At 42.0% G+C, this 27,209-nt stretch overlaps 1 protein-coding gene across 1 annotated transcript; it reads left to right on the forward strand.

The window, feature by feature from the left end:
* Positions 1 to 984: 984 nt before the first annotated feature.
* Positions 985 to 26,174, forward strand: vwc2 (von Willebrand factor C domain containing 2). Its single transcript, XM_006799028.3, has 4 exons — positions 985 to 1,342; positions 11,185 to 11,905; positions 13,289 to 13,418; positions 25,462 to 26,174. Exons 2-4 carry the CDS (start codon positions 11,264 to 11,266, stop codon positions 25,611 to 25,613), a joined length of 924 nt encoding a protein of 307 aa, XP_006799091.1. The 5' UTR covers positions 985 to 1,342; positions 11,185 to 11,263; the 3' UTR covers positions 25,614 to 26,174.
* Positions 26,175 to 27,209: the final 1,035 nt, after the last annotated feature.

The following is a 27,209-nucleotide window of genomic DNA, read 5'->3' on the forward strand; positions in this document are numbered from 1 at the left end:
TCAAAGTAAAATTAAAAGAGTGGCTTCGATAATCTGAAGTCTAAATGTGCATCCAGCTAAGGTGGACTGTATGTGCATTTACATATAATGTAGCTGGACAAAGTGGAGCTAATGTGGAAGAACATCAGTTATGGCTGCATCAGGTCAAACTGTCACTCTGCTCAGCTTTGTTCTGTGACCACATAGTTGCTAAGCTAATGGCATTTCCTTTCTAACAGCACCAGCTAAGATAATACACCTGCTGGATATTGTGCTGTGAACAGGTTATCATGGTGGTGTTAGATTTTTTTTTTCTCAGCTGCTGTGCCCAGGAATTTATCTTTTACTCACAGCTGTCAGGTAAATGCAGTGAAGTATGAAGCATGCTATCTCCTTGGACTGCAAGAAAAAAAAAGTTTTAGGCTTGAAAATGAAAATAAAACAGGCTAAAACTCACAGCGTGGCGACTTATTGGCGACTTTGTGCTGCTAGTTATTTAAACTCACCTCCCGCTGGCAACAATAAATAATGACTAACTAATGTGAAATAATGTCTTAAACCATTTAAGACTTTTTTGGTAATGAAACAGGCAAATGAACAATAAAACGGGATCTCTATGGATTACATGACTATGTGACACAGATGAACAGCGGGCTGTTGAGGGGATGCAATTCACAGCTTCAGTTAAGATAAATCAGGTAAGAGGAGGAATCTTGGCCACACACACACACAAAACATCGTTATGCAACAATTAATCAGAATCTTACATCAGGTGCTTTAGTCTTTTTCTCTTCTGGCACCAAATTACCCCCAAAGACCAAAGTGCGCCATGGAAAACGACTCCCTAATTCCAGATAATTAGGTAAAGTCGTTAATCACAGCAGCGAGTGAACCTTCTGAACCGACCTGTGAAACATCCATCGGGCTCACTAATTGACTGCCTGTTGTCTTGGAGCCATATTTAACTGCTCCATCTAGCGGTCTGTCGGCTGAACGTGACGTCGGAGCGCTGCTGCCTCTCTTCTCTCCCCCATTTATTAAATTATTTAATTTTTTTTTGTCACCGTGAGAAATAAAGTGCCAGTGTAGGGCAGGAACATCAGTAGCGCTTTGAAATCGTGGCTGTTCGCCGCAGACGGAGCGCTCTCACTCACTGCGCCGATGAAAGTTGAGCGCAGCACGCTGATGACCTGCGAGCTTCCTCCGGGGAAACTGTGCATTTGACTGGCTTAACGAGCGCCTGTTCCCATCTCTACACTACACATCATTTGTTGCTGTCTTGAGCTCCGCTGTCCAGCAGGCTGAAGGCTGTGTGTTTGAACCCAGCGCACTCACGGATACGGACTCACTCCGAGCATCACAGGTGAATAAGGATGCACCAGTGTTCCTGTGCGGAGGTTTTTTCTTCTTCTCTTATTTGCTTGTCTTAAATTGCTTGAACGCTCGGGCTTCACGTCAACTTAGTTGACTGTGAATAGGCTAATTTATGTTTATTTATACTAATGTTCTTTTGCATTTCCTTGATGTTCCCACTCTCTGTGTTACAGTAAAGCCACCGTGCATGCATTTAATTGCACCTAATCCCATGCAAATTAGCTTGATTGGAGAAAACTAACGCAGATCGTTGCAACCTACTGTTGCACCTGTGGCTGTTATTGTAAGTTCATTATGTGGTTTTTTAAAAATATGTAAAATAGGACTGAGGATTTACTAAGAGAGGTTTCAGACTCTGCTCGCACACTTAGGGGTGCACCATCCAGTCAGCACAGCCTTTACCAGCAGAGCCGAGCCGAGCCGAGCAGGCAGCCGAAACCCACAATCCAATGTATTCATTATTTAATATATTCATAGTATCCAGAAAAGTAGGGGGTAGGGTCTCAGGATTCTATATGTTTTGTGATGCTGTAGGCTTGTTGTTGTTGTTATTATTATTATTTGGTAAATTATGTTCTGATTTGTTCATTTTTTTTATTTTTATTGAAATGCTAGTTCCGTTTTGGGTGTGTTCCAGCTGCATACCCATCACTGTCATCATCATCATCATCATCACTTCTCTTTGTTCTTATTGAGAAACACACAAAAGAACCCTGCTTTTTTTTATTCCCTTTTCCTTAATATAGTTCCAGCCTCAGACTTTTCCTAGTTGGCTTTGTTGCAAGAGCAAACCACTTACCTTCTTGCACTGCATATAACCTTAAAGCCTGTATGACAGTTTTGCAAGGGCTGTTGGTTTGCATGTTTAGGCAAACTTTCTTCTGATTTGGGTCACTAGTAAGATTTACAGTCAGAGGACAAAATTCAATTAGACAGCCCTGCAGCAATCTTTACTCACTGGCAGATGGCTTTATGCTCTTGGATCCTGCCTTAGTGTCCCTTATTGCTCTAATTGGATTTCATCATTTCACACTGTTTATCTGTATGAAAATGAATTTTAAAACGCAGCATCATTAATTCAATACTCTCTCAGCCCTGTCAGATCCAAGCCCACAAGTCACCACCGCCTAAGCATTTCACATCTCATCCCCTGCGATCGGCTTTGTCATAAATTGAAGCAGACCTCAGAGTAAATTGTTATGTTGATGGCATGTTGGGCTCTTGGAGGAGTCTAACTAGGAGAATCTGTAATCTGTGTGCAATAAATGAAGTGCATGCAGTGGCGAGGACATATTTGTCTGTCTGAGTTTATTCTAGCCCTGAGGAGATGGTTTTCCTCTCAATGACATCCACTTTGATTTTACATAGGGACATTCGCAGGAGTTGCATTCCCCAGGACAATGTGAATATGATGTTTGCTTATCTGGTAGTGCTGCTTGTCAGACATACATTGTGTACTATACCAGCCTTACACAGAGAAGGAAACAAAAAATGGTGCTGATACTGTAGTCTCGCCACTGCTGCATCCCTTTCCCATCGTTTTCTGTCACCGTGAAGCGTTTCACTGGGATCAGATTTGCAAATTGTCCTATTTATACTTTTAAATACCACTCCTATTAATTAAGATTAAATGCTAATTAGAAACAAACAGCTTAGTTGGGGTGTAGAAAATTTCTGGAGATGAGCGAGCTGCCTCAGTACATTTGACCCTATTTATAGCATTATTGCGAGCCTGAACAGCCATCAACCGCCCTAACTGAGTGACATCTAAGAAGCAAGTAACAGGGAGGTCAGCCTTTACACAGCTCAAGCGCCACGGTTTGTGTTATTGAAACCTTGCCAGTTCAATTTATATGAATAATAGTATCGTATTTGTCAAGGTGGAGCTAAAAATTGCACTCAGATCTCAGGTTGTTGTGGCAGGACTTATCGTCCATATTCGCTCTGCTGTGTAATGAAAACGACAATAATTTATGAGTCATGAATCAATGCGATGGTGAGCTTCACTGAAGCGTGAAGCTGCAGCTAGGCTGAATCCCGTCTTGATTAATCATTGTTGCTGCACCTCAGTGGTCAAACCTACTATGTTCGGTTGCCTGAGATGTAAACAAAACTCTGGCCTTTGACAGAGGGGATTTATAACTTCAGCGACGATAATGACAGAACTGGTGCTGGTGCCAAACACCGAGGCTGGATGTTGAGTCCGTTCACTCCGGCGCAGGAAGCCACAGAAATATTTAAATGTCAGATGGAAGTGGAAGCATGGTCGGTCCTCAAAAGTAATAGCACGGGGACCGGCAGGAGTTAGATTTGCAATTTTAATGGTTGGAGCAGAATAACAAAATGCAATTGTATTATCAAGGGATAATTATAGTGGCATGCAAAAGGTTGGTCTGCATTTCTGCAACAGTGAACAGTTAAGTGAGTAGAAAATGAAGTGAACTCCAAAAAGGGAAAAACTATTTCAACAGATAGATTTGTCTGTCATTTCTATTGTGTAGAACTGCAGAGTGTGAAAACAGGAAACGTGCGTGCCTCATTCACACAAGCACCTTTTCCCCCTATGATGAAATGCTTTCTATCTAATATGTACACACTTTGGCAATATAATGAATGCATTGGCAGCAACTAGGGGTTCAGTATCTTGCCCCCCGAGTATACTTTGCCATGCAGACTTGAGGAGCCAGGGCTTGAACCATCAACCTTTCAATTTAATAGTTCTGCCTCATGAGCCACAGCTACTACCCCCAGTCTTTCCTAACCTTGGATTATCTTTACCAAGGCTTTTTCACACTTGTCATAATGAAACACCACATTGAAAGTTTTATAAATACTCCGACTTCTTCTTCAGCTTGTTTCAAAAAATCTTGCACCCAAACAGCACTCTACCTACAAAGAGAGGGACTGCTATGAGAGGAAGGCATTCAGGGAGCTCTTTGCTCAGTTCGTTAGGAAGATGAAAGCTAACGGGAGTGGTGGAGATCAAGTTGAGGTCTGGAAGACCAAGACAATATTCAGAGACAGCCGCCTCCTGGATTGCAAGAAAGGCAAAACACAGATTTGTTTGAGGTAGGTTTCACAGAAAAAAAAAGAAGAATTCATGAAAAGAAGACTTCTTCAACTTCACAGAGGTGTATAGGTCGCGCTTTGGGCTTTTGTTGCAGCCAGCGGAATAGGGAGCATTTCACCGGCAGAGGGAAGAATAGATTCAATTAAATACCAGCAAACTCAAGAAGCATCACAGTTTGAGTCTGTAAAAAAAAGATGAGAAGATGAGACGAGGCTGGCTTCTACATCGGGGCAATCATCCGGAACACACCTTAAAATTCAGAGTCAAATACGAAAAGAAACTAAAGACTGTTTGTTTTTTTCCCCATGGCTCTGATAGTCTGTCGGCCTAAATGCCATGAAAGATCTGTGGCCAAAGCTCAAAAGAACACAGAAGTTGAAGCTTTTGCAAGAATATTTAACAAATTCAGAGTAAATAAATAAATGACTTAACTTCTACAGCAAGTAGTGTTACTTGCCAAAAGATTAGCTATTAAGCACTGACCATGCCGGGCGCCCAGCAGGGTGCCCAGCTGTTTCCTCTTTTCTTGATTTTCTTACTCTAACTTTATTCCTAGTGGAAATTAGGACATCTTTTATTCATTTAACTGTACTAACAGAAATTTTCAAGAGGGCAGGCGTTTGCATGTCCCTGTAAAATTCCCTTCAGTTAGATAGACACAAATCCAAGGTTACATCCTCTGTGTATATGGTAATTGTTGCTAACTGCATGCAGAGAATTGAAGGATAGAGCTATATGAAGGCATATCAGGTGAAGTTTGGAGTGGACGAGGGGAAAACAATCTGTAACATACAGTAAGGCAATTCCCATTCTTTTAATATGGACATGCTGATATGCATCCATCTCTTACATCTTCTTAATACCCTGGAATTAAATTTTGGGCTAGCACTTAGTATCTATAAATTTGATCTAATTTATCCAGAGAAAATCAAATTATTTAGTATTTTTCCCTGGAAAAATATAGGTGGAAAAAACAACAGGCTGCTTTCGAAGGCACAGTCGAAACAAATAGCGTAATAAATAATAAATTATAATAAAAACGCACAATATTTAATGGCAAGTTTCATGTACTGTGACGTAGCTATGATCAGTGAAAGTGCATTAAAACAGGAGAACACTGTCAGTGCTTTTCTTCTTGACCTATGCATTGCCTGGTTGCGGAATATTAATAATTGCATATGTTCTCCCTTAAATATGTTATTTGACCTTATTAAAAACCAATTTGCAGGAAAGTATTAAGGCAGAGCCTTTCCTCTGCTGTAAGCTGGGTATAATGAAGGTGACAAAACACAGGAATGTCCATAAAACAGTGTTGATATAGCAAGCAAGGAAATATTAAATAAGATATGAATATTTAATAGGTTACATCAGCCATGCAAACAGAAATAATTACATTTTATGTGCAGTGAAGTCATTTGCAGACAGTACATTAACCTACAAAGTGACATGAATAATGTTTGGGGATGGCTAAACCCATGAGACATCTAACTCCCTTAGACTTAGCCAGTAAAACAAATCCAAAGAGATTTGTCTGGGATTTGGATGGCGCAATAGTGCAATATGAAATGTATTGACAAGACAGCCACATTTTTCTATAGTAGTGCATGATTTATAGCGCATGTGTTGCAGGAATTTAGAGACCCGAATCTGCTTTTTATACTAATGAATGCAATGTTGTATTTCACGGGAAATCTGCTTCCTTTGCTGTCAGTTTCCAGCAGAGGTCTTCCTGCTGTTCAGCCTGTCAGGCCTGAGGTTTGAACCGACAACTTTCACATCGCTGTCTGGAAGCCGGCCGACCATAACCTGCTTTAAAGTCCCAGTCATTAAACTTTAATACAATATGACCACTCCAGAGACATTTAGTCTTATATTTGAGATATATATTGTATTCCCGGGGTGTGTGGTTTGTTCTCCTGGAGACTGTTTGCATCATTATTTATTAATCAAAAATTGGACGACCGTCAGATCAAGTCTCAGCACAACAGCAAAGATAAGCTTCTGTTTTTTTATTGGCATTATTATGATGCATGTGTCAGTGTAACTGTTTTGGTCCAAGGCACTGTAATATAATACAAACTGCATGTCTGGGGATTTGAACTTTTCTCATACATATTTCTTGTTTAACTGACTTTAAAAAAGTCTTTGCCTAGACCTTAATCTCATTTTAGCACCTTATGTCACTTGATAATTGCTTGCACCACTTCACTTGGCACAGTGCAGAATCCTGCCACTTGCTAAAGTGATTTAAAAAAAAAGGGGAAAACTGCACATCCACTAGACTCTGTGCGGTTCAAAAAGTGACTGCTCTCCCATAAAAATAAAAATATATACACATAAACACACCTAATTTTCCATCGAGTGTTTGTTTTCCAGCGATAAGTATTTGCTGTTAATTGGAGAGTTGCTTTTCCACTTACAAAGCTGAATTTCCTTCTTTATTTTGCTCACAAGTGGGTGTTCTGAAGTGTCACACGTGTGAATGAACTCACTGATACCAGCTTATATAATCTCTGGTATGCTTTTGATTGATGGCTGCAGCCGGTAGTTTGCATAAATCTGGGATGTGCTTTGAGGTCACACCTGTGCAGGGTTTGTGACTGAGCGCAAGAGCGCTGTTGTTACCTCGGCAGGCAAAAACACAGAGTTGCTACATCACAATTAGGTCCCTAAAGAGACTATGGTTGCAGCGTGAAAGACACTAGGTGATTAATGCGTATAATTTATGTAATATTCAATGCTGTATTCTGCAGCGACATGTAGACTGACACTGTATGGTATGTTCATGTCATTTCTTAGTTGTGTTTTTTCTCTTCCTGCCAGAACGTCTTAGCGAGCACTGAAGATAGAGCAGTGAAGCAAAAAACCCAGAATTCGTTGCAGAGCTGTAGGCCAAAGATAAATCCATGACCTTTCAGCAAATAGCTTATATGCAACATTATAAATATAAAAAACGCTTGACATCACTTGAACCCGAGGAGTGGTAAAGAAGAAGTATCCACAAAGGCATCTTGAACAGTGGAAATGTTTTCAGTGTTTTCAATCCAGTCTGTAAATCTTCCTGACATTTGGCACACATTATGCTGTGTGCTGGAGAATTAATTAGATAGACATTTGGAAAAGATGTGATCTGTAGGAAAATGGCAAGATGGCATAAGGATAAGGCTAATGGATGTAGGCAACAATTTGATTTGCAGATGCTGAGAATCTGCATAATTTTGTAAAGAGTTTGTTGTCAAGAGATAAAAAAGATGCTGCTGTTTCCTTTTCTTACCTTTAACAAATCCAATAAGAAAAATAAATAAATAAATAAAACCAGAACCAAAACCTGTCTGCGGCTTTTAGTAGCTATCCCATTGATTCCTGAAGTAATGAAATGGGTCTTAGATGTAATAGTTTTTATTTTATTTTATCGGGAGTATGTGTTTTCATAAAAACAGCAGGGAACTGTGGCTTGAAGTAGAAGTTATACAAAAGCAAGTAAATGGTACATTTGTTTAGGACTATTTTCAGCCATGGGTACACGTGTAGTTCTGTAGTGAGTACTCACGTCACCAGTGTATATCATCTCTGTAAGTGGATAGTTAGCAACCCTTTGAGTGTGTTGTATGTTGGAGGAATAATGGAAAAGAGACTTAAGTGTGTTCAGTGCTTATTATTGTCTGAATAGGAAGAGAATAAATGCACTGGTTATGGCACCACAGAGTGAAGCCAGTGAGGATGGATCTTAAAGCTGGTCTGAAAAGCTTGAAATTAATAAGCACAAACTAAAACGATTGACGTTTTTTAGTTTGTGAGGATTTTTCATCTATCAACCAAGAAATGTCTTAAACCTTCATTCTTTCTAATGGCCACCAGGGGGCGACTCCTGTAGTTACGTGCATCATAGTGTTGTATATTAGTCTGTGGGGAAATGGCTCATCTGTGATCTTCAAAACGTTTTTAAACGTGTTTATGGTCAAAATATCTAACTTGAAGTGTGGATGGAAAAAGATCTAAATCGTGTTTATGCTGATTACATTCAGTGGCATGTGCCAATATTTTTGTGACTCATGGTCATGCACCTCTTGATTTTTGTAATCTGGTGCATTAACCCTAAAATGCAGCTGTGTTGAATGCAGAAATGTACCATTGTATTGGTTTTTATGGCTGTTTTAATGGTATATCAGTACAGAATCTCAGAGATATATAGATATACTGAAGAAGATATTGCAACAATTTGAACAGATGAGACTTTGTGGAAAAAATTTGAAAAAAAACCAAACCCCAAACACTTTGCAATGTCTTTGCTTCCAGTTTTGACTTCTTCGCTTCCTATATCAGCGCTGATGTGGCGGCACTGTCTGAGTGCTGACCCCTATCATACAGGAGAGTACTGCACCTTAACAGCAAGCATAAATAGAAGTGACTGTGTGATGATGTTGCAGCAGCATGTAAAGCACAGTCGGCAGTCCACAGATCTGCATGGGGTTAGGTTAATTGGTGATTCTAAGTCGGTCATAGGTGTGAGCATGAACGATTGTCTCTCACTCTGTGTAGGCCCCGTGAGAGAGTAGCGACCTGCCCAGGCTGTGCCCGACCTTTTACCCTATGACAGCTGGGACAGGCTCCAGCCCCACTGTGATCCTAAACTGGCTAACCGGAAACGGATGGACGGGAAAGACATGATGTTTTTGTACATATTGGTCCCAATTAGAGTCATGTTGTGTCTGGTGTCAAAACACCAAGATGCTGACGGCTGAAAAGCACTCAGCTTGAGGCTTCACAGACGTCACAGTGGTTACGGTCGTCTTACATCTACAGCCTATTCACAGGACACAAACACAAACTGTTATTTCATGTCACTTAACCAAGTGCACCTTTTCGCATTGCCTGCCCGCTTAAATATAAAAAATGCACCGCATCTTCTTGTTACGCTGCACAGATGAAGTTTAGTAAGTCACAACGCTGACGTGTTCGCAGCGGACGTTTTCATTACCAATTTGCCACACGCAGTGAGAGTTACACAAACTTGAGCAACTTTTACGTAATGAGAAAAGAGAGAACGCCTGCGAGACACGACACCCACATGACTCATTATCAGCTTGTTCACACACCGTACCGACCGCGTTACCTTTGGAATTAACTTGTTGCCGGTTATCCGTGGGAGCTGTTGACAGTGAAGGGCAAATATAGATCTATTGGCATCCTCGTGTCCTTTAACATGATGTTATGGATGATGTTCTGCTCCCGAATGCCAGCAAAGCCTGAGGGCCACCCAGAGCTCAGCCTGGATGGAGAGCACAACAGCAAAAACCAGCAGCGGTGTTAATGTGACAGCCAGTAGCAGCTGTTAAGGTGGAGAGGTGAGACTGAAAAAAGCCAAATGAGGTCCTTTTTGCTAATGAGGCCTAGGCATTTCTCTCTCTCTCTGTCTCTCTCTCTCTTTCAGCTGCAACAGTGTTATCGGTATGCACCTCGTTCTGCTTCCTCTCAGTTCCACAGCAGCTCCAAGGATTCAGCCTCAAACATAGCAATTCAGCTAAAACACTACTCAAATACCACTGGTGTGCCAGCAGTCAATTCCAGCCTTTTTTTTTCCCCTTCAGAATGGAGCAGAATTAATGAATATCAAAATGCGCGGCTTAAAACATGCAGACTTTGTTTTCCTCGCAGTAGAATTAATGCGGTTGCTATCTCTGCTGTATGCGTTACCATTTCAGCTCTTCACCTGCTGTTTAGGGCTCCTAAACACTCCGTTGGAAATTAGTTGTGTTCATTGACGCTGACAAACCAATCAATATGGTGAACTATTTCTTAAACAAACGCAGACAGGTCTTAAGTTAATTGTCGAGTCAATCGATGAGGGGTAATCTCACCGTTTCTGTTTAACGAAATAGGCCGCGGATGTCAACGCTTAGACAAGCCCGTCAGACGGAGCTCGTCGTCGCGCTAAGCCGAGCATATGGTGGGAGAAGGGAAATGAATGGAAGTAGGCCACTGAATGCAGCAAAGCATCGTAGCGGGCATTTGAATTTCAAGGCGGTGCGTTAAATCAAGTTAAGCAAGAGACAAAAACAAAAACATTGACTACAGCTTTTCAGAAATTTGCAGTGTGTGCAGCGTCAGCAGTTGATCCTGGGATTTTCCTTAACTTCAGCTGTTGTATATTGACTCCTGGCAGTGCTGAAAACTATAAGGAAAGAGATGTGCTTCTACTTCTGATTTAAAAACAAAAAACAGAGAGACAGAGCTTTAGAGGGAAACTTTTAATGCTCCTCTTTGCAAAAGCTGGCCACTGCAGTCAGCTCTAGCAAAGGAAATTTGTCTTTCCAGACTGATATTATGTTCTATTTTCAAATCAAATCTTCCTTTTGTACAGCTGACTGGGATTCATTTAAGAAAAAAAATCTAGACATTGATCCTGATTCTCCCTAAGAGGAGCGAGAGCTTACGAGATTCAACTTGTTGGAGGTATTTTTTGACCATTTTTCTTTTACTTTATCACCGCTGAGCCCGATTGATGCAGGGAAGTGTTACAGTATGAAGCAGCATCGATTTCCTAAAACGGCCCCATGAATGCTGCCTGTCCTGATGATCCAATTCACTGATCCTACAGGCTTGCATCACACTCGGCGGGGTGTTCGACAGCCATGATGAAGCAGTGCTCCGAAGTGAATTTCTTGCCCTGTTCTCGAGGCTAAATGAGACAAAAGCCACACCTTGGATAAAAAGTGACAAAATGCCGAGCACATAACCCCAGTTTAATTTTCTCTTTCCAGATGGACTGGCTCACACCTGAGATGTGAAGTGTGTTATGTGAGCCAAGGTGTTTTCCCACCTCGCTGGTGGTGGGGAGAGATGCTGCACTCCGTTGCCATGACAGCAGAAGTTCTCTTTGTTCTTGGGTTCCTGATGATGAGCGGCGCTCTGTGTAATCCTATCGCGACCTTACCGGTGAGCCAAGAGCGTCTGGAAAGGGTGTTGACCCAAGCTAGGGAGGACAAGCATCAGGACAAGCAGACTGCAGAGGAGCCGCTGGGATACATGGCCCAGGAACAGCCGCAGGAAATCAATGCTGTAGGGCCCAACAGGACTGCCAGGTCAAACCTCAGCTCTCAGGCACAAGGATCTAAAGGCGAGAATTCCCAGGAGCTGTGGAGCGAACAGGACAGCCTGAACCAAATAGACGAAGCTCCGACCAGTGACGTCACCCTCTCCCTGGACGCCATCGACGAGTACGCGTACCCAGACTACAGGGGGAAAGGCTGCATGGATGAGAGCGGCTTTGTTTTTGCCATCGGCGAGCAGTTCACCCCGGGCCCTTCAACGTGCCCTTGCCTCTGCACAGATGAAGGGCCTCTGTGCTCCAAGCCAGAATGTCCCAAGGTCCACCCTCGCTGCATCAAAGTGGACACTAGCCAGTGCTGCCCGCAGTGCAAGGAGAAAAAGAACTACTGTGAGTTTCGGGGCAAGATCTATGCTTCGCTAGAAGAGTTTAAGGTGAGCCCATTAACTGCATTCACTCATTTTTGACATGCTCCAACTTGAAAGGAGTGCTGACAGAACACTCCATCGCCACGAATGGAGTTTATCACAGGCACTACACAGAAGCTAGTTACCTCGCCTTGCAGCATGCAAGCAGGCAGGCAAATTTATAATGGCAAAGGTCAGCACTTGTCTTTTATTTCCCTTTTTTCTCCTCTGCACAATGTTACTGGAGGCTGGATTTAGCAGTGCAGCTTCAGCAGAGTGTTTCCATATTTAGTTTGTTGATACACATGATAAGAGTTACAGTTATCGTAGTGTTACAACAGCACAGCGCAGCACACTGCTGCATGTGGGTGTTTGAGGAAGAAGAAATACACTGGTGAGATGGTTGTTTTATCTTCTGACACCACTTTGAAAGGTTCGGCTCAGGACTGCACCACAGTCACAGCGTTAGGTCTCATTTATCAGCGCCTAATGCTCCTATTTATAATGGATAGTGTCTCACCGGGTGGTTAGGGCTAATATGAGATGTCTTCCTCTAAGTCATGTTGTTGCCGACAGCTCTCTGCTGAGCCAAATCTACAGAAAGCCTCTACTGCCACTAGCCGCATACATCAGCCTTTCTGCTGTGTGAAGAGGGGGTGCTTTGAAACTAAGCAACAGGCAGGTTTTAATGCTTGATTGCTGCATTCTGGGGCATTGTGCTAAGTGCTACCTCACTCCATTTTCACAGTGGAGTGCCATGCGGAGGCGCAAGCCTCTGCAATCTACAGCAATGCTGGAATTAACCTTTGCTCTCTTGTTAAGACTACATGTATATGACTTTATACATGCAGCTGCTAAACTGAGCTTTGCATGGACACTGTAGGCTGCAGGCTAAATGTAATTCAAAGTGCGCTCTGCCTTTGTCCTACATTTGCTGTACTTTGAGATATACAGGAACGCTCGGATAACTCAGTAATTTCTGACTCTGATCACGCGGCGAGAAAATTGGAAGCATCTTCCTTCTTGTTTCCCATTCCTATTGATTTCTCCATATCCCCCTGATTCGATTGTGAAGTTCAATTCTCGACTCAGCCCTTTCTAAAACAAGGCATTCATTGGCAATGAAGTTGAGAAAGATGGGGCTTCCCTATAGATGTGGCTTTGAGACACTGAGTGCACGCAGTCTTTAAAGGAGCCAGACAGGCAGGCGTGTTTTGTGTGTGCAGGTTGAGAGACAGACAGAGCTGCAGAAAGGCAGGAGATTGGCTAAACAGACATGAAATAAATGAATCTTAGACAAAGATGGCAAGAAATCAATTAATTTGGGAGGACTTTATGTCACCTGTGTTTACTTGTGCATGTGATGAACTGTTTGTAAGAGCGTTAATTGATGTTTTTTTTTTCTATCAGGTGTCTCCGTGTGAGAAGTGCAGGTGCGAGCCGAGCGGAGAGGTGCTGTGCTCTGTGGCAGCCTGCCCACAGACGGAGTGCGTGGACCCGGAGTACGAGCCGGATCAGTGCTGTCCCATCTGCAAGGGTGGTGAGTGGAGATGATGATTTCTTTCAACAAGCCTTTCGGTGACCAGTTCATTCCAGTGCAGTCGGTCTCCCAGTGGCATTGGCATGAAAGCCCCACTAGTGCCAGCTTTTGCTCAAGGGCACCACAACAGGAGTTATGAGAGCGAGGTAGCAAAGCATCATTTCGCTGACGCAAAGCAGGCAGCATGCTGCACTGCAGTGTGTGCAGTATCTTGCCACATCGGATCAAATCTGTATAAATGAAGTCACGGCAAACAAATGGCTAATGAGCTCTGAGTCGTGGCCTGTTTTTGTGTAAATATTACTTTTTTCTCTGCGTCATTCTTAATGTCATTTCGAGAGTCGTTTGATTGATTCTGTAGCATATGTTCCAAATCCGTCTACTGTCTGGTACTGAGATTTGAGATACGCTTGCATTTTTTTGCTGCTTCTGCTGCTGTTGGGGGGGCGGGGGGGCAGAGTTTATGATCCCGTTGGTTTGAGAGCTTCGGCCTGCCTGAGAAGAAGGAATTCTGCAGCTCAGAGTCGATTATATGAAGTTGTTTCCGATGATTCCAGACAGCATGTCCTAGATTATGCCCCCTTGTTTTCTTGGCGTGACTCTAATGCAACATGGCAATGTCAGCAACATTGCTTCCTTCAGCAAAAAGAATGATGACTTGCGATATGTATCTCTGACTTGGAATCTTAAAGCGGCGCAGGCTGTCTGCTATAAACAAGAGCAAACAATCTGCATGTGGAAAACAGAACCCGCTGCATGTGAAAGTGCTTCGTCTGTATGAACCGCTTACAAGGTGACAAGCGCTGCTGGTAGTGTCTTTTTTTTTTCCGGGTAAAACTGCAAGTGAGATATTTTGATTTTCCGGGCGTCTGTTGGAACTTTTTACACATTAAATGCCAAATGGGAAAATTAGAAGACGATTTGAAACAGATGATCAGATGATGATGAATGAATTTGGCTTAAATGAACAAAACACACACACACGCACAAAAATACCTCTTCTTCAGCATATGTCTGCCATCAGTTCATTATCATTGCACTCAGAATATCGCATTAGCATTAGTCATGTATCATTTTAAACTCTGGAAGCATTATAGACATTAGAATTTGCATGTAATGAATGTTCGTGACTAGTCATCAATCAGAGATCGTCCCGCTCAAACGAGAAGCCTGTCTCACAACCTTCCAGTGGTAGCAAGTTGAAAAAGATTGGTAGTCATAGAGCGTCGCTCGCTTTATTAATATTTGGCTGCTGTAATCTTGGGGAATACATGTTGGTCCTTTGTTCTTCCATATTTATTTATTTATTTATTTATTTTTGCTGTACACCCACATTTTATATATATGCACATATTGATCATGCTGAGAGTGCTTTTTGGGCAGTTGTGGGCAGTGCTCCATAATTTCCCCCCTGTGAAATGCCCAGTGGATTAGCTGGGCCGCATTTGTAGGCACGTCAGTTCAGGAGACGAATGTAGATCCCGTACAGTATGCACAGAGATGTGGCAGATTGAAGAGAGCGGGCATTTGTATTCTCAAGTATCCCCAAATCCACGGGCTCGTTCACCCGATAAGGATTTTCAATTTTAGGTTGACGTCAGTCCCTATTACCATAAGATTACCACACATTACCTTTCAATGAATGCGGCTTGCTATGCAAGGGATGACACGTTATCTGGCCACAGATAATACCGTCGCGAAGAATACTGTAGCCCATGGGGATTGTGTGGTTAAAAGTGTTAACTACTCAGCCTGCAAAAACAGTAGGGCACGTCTTCTGTGGCATTGTTAGAGCTTCCTAAATTGATGACCCTAATAACATCATCAAGTTAATCTCAGCTTGAGCTGGGAGATTTTATATTTTAGCCAACTGACACCCTCTAGAGCTGAAAAATGAAGCCAGTGTAGAAGTTTTGCTCTTTGTCAGGGGCAAGGCTGATGCCGTTTCCTCAATGCAGCCATTGCCGGAAATTATAGAGGGTACAAGAAGGACCGGGCATCCTTTTTTATGGGGGAAAACAAACTTGTCCTGCTCAATACATCATTGTCAATATTAAATAACAAAATGCAATAAAAGTGCTAATAATAGAGGTGATATAACAGATTTTTTTTAATGACTGCCCGTTGTTTCCCGATGTGAGATTCTTTTTTCGTCTACCCAACAATGAAATAAAACATATTTATGATCGTAACCAGACTGCATTTGGTTTGCAGTTGTGCTCTTTTCTTATGGACAGCTGCATCTCCTCATGCATGTTTATGGAGGCAGGAGGTCTGCTCACAGTTATTTGCATATTGTGATTTATGAATTGTTCTTAACCCTGTGACACACCATTTTAAAAAGTCCAGGAAACACCCATGCTCCTTAAAGTTAATGCTATCAGCTCAAATGTCTAACTTTGAAAGTTATATATGTTTAAAGGCGTGACGGATTAGAGTGGCACGTGTGCGCCGACCCACGCACACGCAGTGTTGCTGCTAGACATCACCTCGGCTAATTGGAGGCACTCTACTGGACCTCTTGATCTGTAATTATCTGACAAATAATACGGCTTGTTGTGTGGTTAATTATACCAACAGACCATCCAAGATGTCTGTGCTCCAGTTTTTGGTTTTTTTTTTGTTTTTTAGTGTGATTCTAGAGTTATTCTGCTCATGTGTTAATTAGCAGGTAGGCTGTTCTGTACTGATGTATTTCACATGTACAATTATGCATGCAGCTTGCAAACCAAGCTAAATGGTGTTAAAGAACACCTTTTTCACTTATAACTTCCAAAAGAAAGTGATATCTTTGAAACACTAGTCTAATCTGGAAACAGTGACTGATTGGCAGCTAAGTCCATCTTTTATTTGTAGTCTGCTGCCCTTTAACTTGGGGAAAATTTGTTTTTTTAACCATATTTAAGAGTTTTCCAGTGGGGGAGTACCTGCTGGTTCTGGAAGCATTATTTCTTCACTCTTAAAACGTTAATGAAGCCCTCGGTGTGCTTCCACAGAGAAACACAGGAGCCTGCTGCTTGATTTAACATTACAATTATTTGCGTGCTCAGCTGGAAATCTGGTTACATTTGTGCACCATATATTCTGAATTACACCCAAATTGGCCAAAAGTTCAGAGCGATCTGTTTTTAACAAACGCTGTTATGTTTAGCTCCGACGATGATGATGCTCAATTTTCAGCTTAGCGACTGTATGTTTCATCTCGAAATGCGACCAGTGATTTCTCCCACCAGTCTTTTTACGATCAAAGGTCGTTGCTTTTGTACGGATGATTCAGTGAGTCATTCATCATGAATGTCCAAACCATTTGTCAGCTGCTTAAAGCCACTCGTTATGTTGTTTAACTAGAAATTGAATTGAATCTGCGAAAAAACATGAGAACCCAAAATTGCTTTCTCCACTTTTAGGCGCAATGAGACTCTTCTCAGTTCCATTATGGAAATCTGGACTTTCCTATCTGTGTTCCTTAATACAGTGAAGTGAAGGACTAAATGACCAGAGTGCTCTTTTAAACTTGTCTCGAATACTTGTTTTCATGCATATACCTTTATGACATTTAGCTAAAAGTAGAAGCCTCGTCATCGTCATGCAGCGTCTGTCAGCCTGCTCTCAAACTCCTTTAGGGAGCATAATCTACAGGAGCACAGTGATATTTATGAGAATACAGAAATAGGCTTTGGCAGCATTTACGCCTCATTTGTGCAGCAGTCGGGCTGCTGTGCTTTTTTTGTTTTTAACTCTAGCAGGTACACTTTTTATGTATTTTTAGGATCGTGCCAATAATTTCCACTTCCTTCCTCACTTTTGCTCTGCCTCCTGCTGGTGTTTTCGCATGTTCACGATAGCTGTGAACATTAGAGCCCAAAGTGTTAATTGACACAGAATCGAGAGTCTGGTATCAGTGTGTGTTTAACAACTTCTTATTGGACGGGGAATCATTTTTGGCTCGTGATTTTGTGACCACGGCTGACAGGGTTGCGGCTGTGCAAACAGGAGGCGTGAGCACTCGACAAACAAACACCAGATATCTTTTGTGAAAGTCTGACTCTGCACGCTACGCCATCCGCTCCCAGAAAACTAAGATCTCTGTCAGGAACTAACACAAAAATACCCCCAAAAGATGCATCTCTTTGTGGACTTAATTGGACTTGACAACAAAGAACAATAAAAATGTGAAAAATTAACTGGTGGACACCTTATTAAATAATTGGAGGCTATACTAATTAGATGTAAACAGAAGTAAATGAGACATCACTCCAAATGACACCACTGATCTTCCCTTCAGCTCCTCTCAATATCAAAACGATTATCCATCGGATTTCACTTTGTCTTTTATTCATGATGCTTCTTAGCCAGGTATTGCAGGCGCCATGATTTAGATGACGAGGATCATCGATTGTCAGCTCCCATCTTGCCGCTGTTGATCATGCAGCGCTCGATATGAGACAGCGCCGAAGAGGTGGCTCCGTGATAAAATACAGATGATGTAAAAAGGAAGAAAAAAAAAGAAGGGAGGGGGGGGGTGGTAGAGGTCGTCGACGGAGAGTTCCTCCTCTGGTTCTGTTGTTTGTCTTGTCTACAGATGTTGTTTGAGTTGTGGGCAGATGTTAAGACCTCCCAGGTTCCGCGGTGCATCCGAAGTGTCACATCAAAGCTCGGGCTCATTAATGAGAAAGAATTAAACACTCACCCAGATGACACCAAACGGGGAAGGAGGCTGGTAGTGTGCACAGGAAAGTTTTTTTATTTTTATTATTTACCGAAGAGAAGTGAAAATGAAAGAAAGATTAAAATCTGTAGAGATAAAAAAAACCCTCAGATGTGGTTTCTCGTTCAACAAGTAATCCCTCCTGTCTTTTACCTTCATTCCCCAGCAAACAGCCACTTCGCCTTTTTTCCATTTTCCTCACTATTGATAAAAAATACAACGAGGTATTTCAATGCTTGATAAGTTCATCAATTATGCACAGGCATTATCTTGGCCTTTTCAGGCATGCAAAATCAATGCTTATGGCAGAGCACCCTGCCTCAGATGTGTTATTCACCCTGTATGCTAGGAGACACTCGGGGAAGAGCCAGGGGAGGAAGATGAAAGTAAGAGGTATCACTAACATCCACCCCAGACATTTGTTCATGAATATCAAAGAACAGCTGTGAATGGGGGCAGGTTCTCATCATTTTTCACTCATTATCTTAAAGCAGTGGAACATATTGCAATTAAATGGTCTCATAGCCCTCAAAAGTTTGTGACCATCATTCGCTCTATGCAATAAAGTTTAATTAAACAGCATCGATTCATGCAAAGAACATCTAGTCAATCCGAGCTGAAGGGGGAAAACATGTTTTCTATAGTCTAAGCTGGAGTTTGTCTTTTTTCTCCCTTTTTTAGTTTTTTTCCTCCTGCCAATATGTTTTGACGTGTTGCTTTCCTTTTCTTGGACATATTGGTAAATACGTGGCGCTTTCCGTTCTTGCAGATTCTGAGCCAAGTTTTCTCTCACTGCATCTGCTTTTGAAGAACGCTTAGGGGAAAAAAAAAATCAATGCAGGAGAAGTCGCTCTTGTCTGCACCTCAGCCGTGGCTCCCCTCCTTCTTGTCCTTTGCTCTTGCAGGGTATTGCCTTGGCAACGCACGAGGAAACAAGTGGTGCTCTCCAAGACTCAGACATTAGGGTCAACACTAATCTGGAAGGGGGGGTGTGATAAACAGTATGAACCGGAGCCAAAATCACTTCAAATAGAGCTGCACGAGACACGGTAGCCTGGTTGCCAAGAGGGATACGGGCTCATTTAAACTAAGAAAGGCATGATTCATAGACGGGCCTTTTAAAAAAAACAGACTTAAAAAAACACACGAGGGAAATTGTTTGTATGGTTATAAAATGGTCTGGTTTGTCCATTTAAAGCATCCCCCGTTTCACTCTGATGCCACAGATAGGGACCAGTGCAGCTAACAGAGCTAGTTTCAGTCAATGAATGCAAAAATAATGCTGCTTCATTACTGACTGTTTGCTAAGCCCCTTAGGCTAATGTTGGTACACTTATCAAACACTTCTCACACCATAATGTAGCTTACAGTAATAACTGTGACTAATTTATCATTGAAATTCCAGTAGCATTTCAGCATGTACAACGATGGATTTCTCGCGGAAGAAAGTAAAAACAGGCTCTTGGAGAAAGCTACTGTAAGTGTATGAAATATGCACACACATCATATGAGGGTAAAAAAAAAAATAAGTGAGGCTGAAACTGTTCATCCAAGATTTTTTTTTTTTTTTTTTGAAAAAAGGGAAAAGCAAATTAAACCGTAATGAGAAACTTAGCGGTCGATGTTTCCTTTTTTCTGTTACATGAGAAAGAATTTAAAAAATGGGGAATACCTGATGAGTTGGAGTATCTAACACCAATCTAGCTGCACTTGCTGGAGTGTGAACTTTCCCAAACCGAATGACGAGCATGAGAACATTATTCTAATTTCACACATTGGCTCCCACGCTGTGGCTGTTCCAGATAATTTTCTAACGTAACTTGTAACCTCACATGATAATAAAGCTAATGGCATACTCCTCACGTTTGGAAAGGACACAAGACTGCTACTGATGCCAGTCTAACATACACACTAACGCTTATGTTTTTAGTCTTGGCAAGGCTACTTGGAAGGTAGCGGTGACCTCTAAGTTTTACCCTACAGAGTGTGGCATTTATTAGAGCCTCGTATGCACACAGTTGCTGTTTGCAGAGGAATCCAAAGCTTTCCTTATTACACGACAAACAAAATGACATCCAGCAACAGACTTTATGGTAGTATTTGTTGTTATAAATGATGTCATGAGGAAATCAAGATTAATGCATGCACTGGTTTAATTTTTTAGGCAAACGTGGAATTACATGCAGGTCATTTTGCATCTGCTCTAATAAGCTAATCAATTCACAAAAGGTTTCGTTTTTTCTTTCCCCCCCTTTTTGTTTAATTTTTTTTGCTGGACCACAACATTTTTATTATTTAAAGGCCATTTTCTTTCCCATTACTGGACTTTGAGTTATGATTACAATAGCGAAAGGTCGCAATAATGACGATAATAGTTACTCGTATTATAGTACTACTGGGTCACTGAATGCTTTTCGGCTTTGGTCTGCTTGTTAAGTGTTATTTTCTACATTTCCTCCTGAATAAAAGTCCATTTTAATGTGACTCGAAAATACATTCTCAGTACAGGAAAAAACCCCATAGAGGAACAAAACGATACAAAAACATGTTCTAGGCCTGATGCCAGACCTTTAAACACAGTTTTTTTTAAAGGATTATGTAAATGAAGGTCTTGCAGCAAAGACTGTCACCTGGACACTGCTGTGATGGCTCCCGAGGCTCCTTTCTTTAAAGGACATTGGTCACGACAGTCGAGCTGCTCGAGTGCAGCTGCGTAGCTTGGCTGCAAAGATCATCTGTGCGCGTACGCGAACCTTCACGCAAGGTGGCACTCCCACAAAACCAAAGAGTCAGCGGCTCTCTAAGCGAGGCGGTTACTTAGAAAACCAGTCTCACCGCGCATCTCTGAAAGAAATTATTCATGTTGTTGTTAAATCCCTGCAAAGTTCCCCCCTCTTTCTGCCCTTACAAAGCAGCCTCGTTTTTATTCTGCATTTATAATGCAAATGTACCCAAGAAATGCATTAAGATGAGTGATTTCGGCTATTCTTCTCTTTCCATTACCTTATAATGCGGCTGTTTTTAACATGTCAGAATTAAGGGGTGCGATCATCAGGATGTGTCCTCGTTTCTCCGTCCATTATCTGGCGCAGCTACAGAGCCAAAAGCCACAGGTGCTAATGGCTATCTCTTTCACATGCTTCCCATGCCAACTTCTAACACGCTGCACTGACAGTTTGGGTCCAACTGTTCATGCACATGCAGTCCATTTGTCTCTGCCTCTTCGGGTGTTTTTCAAAAGCTCTTGTGAAGCCTGATGTGCCCATAAAACCCTTTTTTTTTTGCCACAGTGAGTGACGGAGAGATGGGGATATATTATATTATATTAATGAAACAATGACAAAAAGGTGGGTGTGATATGAATGGCAGAATAATAGGGTGAAAGGAATGAGTAAGCACAGCAGGGCTAAATCCATGCATTAATTAACACAAATGAGTGTCATGCAACTGTCAATGACGGGCTTTAATCCCGGCTCCACGAAGGAAGTGCTTTTGATTAATGCTGCGAAGTGGGAGATTATTTTTCACATTTTTCCCCCTCTCTCCTAGCACACCCTTGACATATGCATCCCCTTACTGGAGACTCGGTGCTTTAAATGCTACTAATGATGATGAATCAGTAGCGACAGCAGCCCAGGCCACAGGATGAGTTGTTATTCAGATAGCGTGCGCGCGCGCGCGTTCATTTACAGACTTATAAACGTGTTGGGGTTGACATTTTGACAGGCCTCGGCAAACTGTTCACATTGATTGATGCGCAGGCTCGCTCCTTCTGGGCGCTGTGTCCAATCAAACGCGGTGGCTGAAGCTGAAAGACTCCCCATTTATCAGCATCTTAATTATACAACAGAGTGGCTCAAGACCTTGTTAGTGTAAGGGAAATAGCCATTGTTATGCTACACCTGTTGTTGTGGAAGCAATTCCCGCAGTGTTTATATTTTGCCGTGCGGCTGGAGAGATAATGGATGATTTATGAGCACTTTTTCTGCAGCCACTAGTCGAGGACGCGGGCACATTCACTAGACAAAAACATTCCCATTACACTTTAGGACCAAAAGAAGGTAATTCTGTCCGATAGGAGGAGGACACTTGTGTTTTTGTATTGTAAGCATGGCAAGTAGATTTCTTTGTACACTCCAGTGTTGCCAGATTGGAAGAAGCACCAAAATGAGTTGGACTACAGCTTTTATTTTCTCTGTCGACTCTCTCGGCTAGTTGTTCAGGTCTTAACAACCACTACCTAACATCAAAATTTCCATTAGCGAGAGCCAATTTCCTGCAAAATAGTTAAAAAAAGAAGAAGAAAAAGATGCAGTCCCTTGGGGTGCACTTCAAAAACCATATTAAACCACTGTGTAACAGTGCTTAATTTGTTTTTATGCACAATTCACAGTCCAGCCTTGAAGTTGCAGAGGAGAGCAGCTGCCTTCAGCCAGACATATGCTTTACAGTGCTTGTGGTTTAGCCAATCTAAGGAGCGTGGAAAGAAATGTAATTGAATACCTCTCATGTGCAAACCATACAAAAAAAAAAAGAAGACAGGATTCAGTTGAATGCCTTAATTTCAGAATATGACAGTGGATGAGATAATCGTTTGATTCAGGTTATTGAGAATTCAGTGTAATCTTTATCCTGATGGGATCTGGGACTGAATCAAAGGGCTGTTCTGCTTAAACCATAAGTGGTCAATCAGTAGTCTGCAGAACATTGTAATGATTTCCCTGGAATGTGTATTTTAAGTGGATTCAAAGCCGGTTGATGAAAGATGGCAGAGTGGAAGCTGCATAAATTCCACCTTTAAGAGAAGCGCAAGCCTGAGATCATAAAGGTAAATGTGAAAAGCCTTTCATTTCCTTGCCATCAGAAACGACTCTAGAAAGGGTGTTAGCAAATTCTTGATGTTTGTATAGCCATTATTTTTTTCCGGGCCTCTTATATTCCCATAACAGAACACTATTTTGGGAAACAGTCAATGAAAAGCCCAGACGAGAGAGCCCGTTTTCCACTGAGAGAAATGAACTGACGAGCAGCAAATTCATCCTTTTCTTTGACTGACTGCATTCAGCTTCTCCTGGATGTCACGAAACTGTCTTAAAGCAAAAATAAAAAACAAAAAACAACCCAAAAAAACCAAAAGACAACCAACTGCACTGAACTCCATTTGGTCAATGCAACAGATATAACATCTAAAATTAGCAGTTTAACAATAACTGAAGTCCTGCCCCACTTTCAAACTGGCATGTGTCCCACTGGCCTTCATTGCACAATGTACTTTTGCACAGAAGGTTTTCTGTCACTAGCCTTTGTGAAAAGCTGAAATATATGGCCAAGCCATTCTGCCAGTCCTCCTTTATGACTAATTTATATTTATTCCCATCCAAATAATTATTTGTACATGATACTGAAACTTTGCCCCTCCATAATAGCAACCTACTTCAGCTTGAATTGCACACCGCATTAGAAACATTAGAAAACAATTACAAAATATGAATGTTAAATATATAAAATGCATTCAGATTGCATCAGCAAGAGTGACAGTATATCTGATGTATTGTAGAATAGCACCAGCTAAGGAGACCACAGTGGAAATAGAGCTGCTGCTCTGTCCGGAGTGGAACTCTGTGTACTGGAAATAGCCGGGGTTAAATCAGTGCAATTGTTAAGCATGCACATTTGGCAGAGTCAGAATGCAGAGAACAAACTCCGGTGCTGTTAGTGGTTGATGCAGTCAGTGTATGGGATAATTGGTTGGTTGTAGCTGACTAGCTAACTGATGCATAGGTCTGAACTGCATCAGAGCACTGACTGTCTGGCATTAGGCTGTGTCCTCTCTAATCTTTAGCCATTAACATTATGTTTTCATAACCTCGCTTACCAAAAACACTCAATGCTGGCATTAGCAAAAATATACTCTAAAATATACTCTCCTTTCAGTTCTTCAATGCAAATAATTAATCCGCCAATGAACAACTCAATGCATTAAGGCATATAGACATGGTCAAGACATCCAGTTGAGTGGCAAAGTCATGGTTGTTGGTGCCAGGTGGCCTGATGTAAGTATTTCACAAAGTGCTGATCTGCTGGGATTTTCCCATCTCAGCCATCTCTATGGTTTTCAGAGAATGCCCCGAGAAGTGACAATACACAGCGAGCTGCAGTTCTCTGGTTGAAATCGACTTTTTGGTGCTAGAGGAGAATGGTCAGATGCTTCGAGCTGATAGGAAGACAAGTGAGTCAAATAACCGCTTGTTACAACCGTAGTATGCAGAAGAACATCTCTGAACAGACAGCACATCAAAGTTTGTGGCTGATGGGCTACAGCAGCAAAGGTCCAGCCTGGTGGTGATGGCGGTGGTAATGGTGTCAGGGATATTTTCTTGACTCACTTTGAGCATCGTTTTAAGACATCGTCCTTCCTGAGTATTGTTGCTGACCCTATCCATCTCTTTACTGCACCACTGTCCATCTTCTGATATCTCCTTCTGGCAGGACAAAGCTCAAATAATCTCAAACTGGTTTGTTTAACATCACAAATGAGTTCACTGTACTCAAATGGCCTCCACGGGCAGAGCCCCTTGGGGATGTGGTAGAAAACGAGGTTCACATTATGGATCTACAGCAACCGTGTGATGCTGTCATGTCAGCACTGACCAAAATATCGGGGAAATTTTTGAATGTAGGGTTTTACATAAAGTAAATGTTCCCAGACGTGAGTGAAAACAATCAAAGTATCTTCATGTTGATGTTTAATGTCACTCACCAGATTCATGAATTGAAATGAACTGGAGGTCAAGCACCAGTTTACCATCCTATTTCATATATCATCTATGCCACGGCTGACACAGGTGTCTGCGAATTTGAAGAATTTATAACTGATTGAGATCCACTGAGAAGCACAAAAGAACATGACTTTCAGTCGTTTTCAGTCTTTGAATTGCGTTTTCCCCTCACACCGAGCAGAGCCCTTGGCCGCTCAAAAGGCAAAAAAGAACCGACAAGTGCAACCTTAAAATGACTTCTGCACGTACATGAAGGGAATTTTCAGAATTTTAACAATAAATCAATCCCCTTGACTATCATCAAGTTTGTGTTCGTTTAATCTGACCACAGCACAGGTCCCACAGCATTGCAAATCAAAGGAACAAAGCAAATCACGCTCTCAGTGTGAGTCTGACCTCGATAATGTGACACTGTGCCAACAACACAAAAAGAAACATATTAAAAATGGATGAGCTAAATTTGAAATTCCACTGTGAAAGATTTGAAAAAGCCCTGCTGTTTGTCGTGCCCTGTTTTCCTCTTTATTTATTTCTTTTATGTCTGTACCACCTACAGGGCCAAACTGCTACGCGGACACGGCGGTGATACCGGCTGGCCGAGAGGTGAAGATCGATGAGTGCACAATCTGCTACTGCACATACGAGGAAGGCACGTGGCAGATTGAGCGTCAAGCCACCTGCAGTAAGAACGAGTGCCAGCGGAGCTAGAGACTGGCACGGCGACGAGAGAGGGACATTGGCACGCAACACCAGTGCCGAGCCTCATGCACACTCTCAGCCTTTCACCCAGTCTACCGGGCATCAGGGTCGGACAGCACCCCTCAAGCATTTCAGCATTAATACTGTAGTCACTCCTGTATTACTGAAACGATGCTTTTATGAAAGTTTATAATCCACACACAGAATATCTATTTATCTATGTATTAAATTATTTATGAATATATATATGAAATATAGGAGTCATTAATGCTGAAACAGTGGAAGACTATTTTTTATAGTATCTGTATTTTATTAAGCAATGTATTGGACCAGAGGTCAATAAAACAACAGAATGTATAGAACACACACAGCTGTCTTTGGAGGTGCAAGCCTCAACGTCTCTTAACCCGCGGTGTCATCCGACAAATCTCGACACCCGTCCCTCTACCACCAAAGTGCAGACCAGACTGTGCGCGATTCATTTTGCAGTGCTAGGGTGCAGACTTGCTGTGTAGGACAGGGCAGTGCAGAGTTACAGGCGAACAACAACGAAGAAAGACGAATAAATTCACGAGGACTCGACTGTTTCCTGATTTCTTTTATCCTTTTTCTCTGGATGTTCAAATGTGCTTTGATTTGAAAGTGCTTTTTTTGTATTTCTCTCGGTACAGTGTGTTCATGTTTCAAATAAATGCCATTCTGTGCTCTGTAAATGCTCCGACGGTACCTGTTTTTTTTTTATAGCTGTGAGTTTTTATGTTGATGGTGATTTGCATTTACAGACTTGCTACCTGGAAAAAACAAAAAGCTCGCAGTTTCACTTGAATCAACAAATGATTGTCGATGGTTTGTTGTTTGGAATAAATGATCAGAGTACCAGAGGAGCCTTTGAAAGTGACAAATCTTCCCTTTTTAGATGGGAACGTTTTTCGGTTTTGAAGTTCCTGGATGATATCTGTGTGAAAGCTACAGGTAAATATTTAATAAGTTGTCAAAGAGGATATTAAGTTCCTCGGTAATGCAGGGCTTTCATTTCCGGTAGTTATAAGCATCCCAATATAAACATGAGCCCTTGGAAGTGCAGATGCTCCGGAGTTGCCCCTGGATTTCCAACTCCATTAATAAAGCCCAGACTGGACAATTCGATCTCATTGATTCCAATTTGCTTCCAAAATTTGGAAACCGAAAGGTCATCCGACTTGCTGCATATATGGTTTTTTTTTTGCCTTTGTTATTTTAGTTTGAAGATTAATCAAACGAATGCAGAGCTGTAAGGGCCAATCGAGCAGCAGATCAAAATGAAGATGAATAATTTAGGTCCAGGTTATGAACACTGAAAGGCAGGCTGGCATAAACGCGTGCATATGTTGTGTTCACGCTTTCGCCTGTCATCTTTTGCATTAGCAGCAAAGCTGTGTCACCCTCTGTGCAGCGTGCTGGCCCCGCTGCAAAACTTTGATCAAGAGGTTGCCAGACAACGATGTTGCATCTCCAGCGGTGAGACGTGCCTGTCAGACAGCCGAAGGGATCGAGGTAAATAAGCCTAAATGCATGTACATGCTACGTGACAGGCTTCTCTCGGAGCAGCGGGGGAGCAGTGGCACA

The sequence above is a fragment of the Neolamprologus brichardi genome, chromosome 13, assembly GCF_056152115.1.
Source record: "Neolamprologus brichardi isolate AB-2024 chromosome 13, ASM5615211v1, whole genome shotgun sequence".
NCBI classification, from domain to species: domain Eukaryota; kingdom Metazoa; phylum Chordata; class Actinopteri; order Cichliformes; family Cichlidae; genus Neolamprologus; species Neolamprologus brichardi.

What these genes read in the sequence shown, in the direction of transcription:
- vwc2 (XM_006799028.3), top strand. Translation starts at nt 11,264, where the DNA reads ATGCTGCACTCCGTTGCCATGACAGCAGAAGTTCTCTTTGTTCTTGGG. An exon ending in CTTCGCTAGAAGAGTTTAAG is followed by an intron (nt 11,906 to 13,288) that starts GTGAGCCCATTA and finishes TTTTTCTATCAG; the next exon opens with GTGTCTCCGTGTGAGAAGTG. An exon ending in CTGTCCCATCTGCAAGGGTG is followed by an intron (nt 13,419 to 25,461) that starts GTGAGTGGAGAT and finishes TACCACCTACAG; the next exon opens with GGCCAAACTGCTACGCGGAC.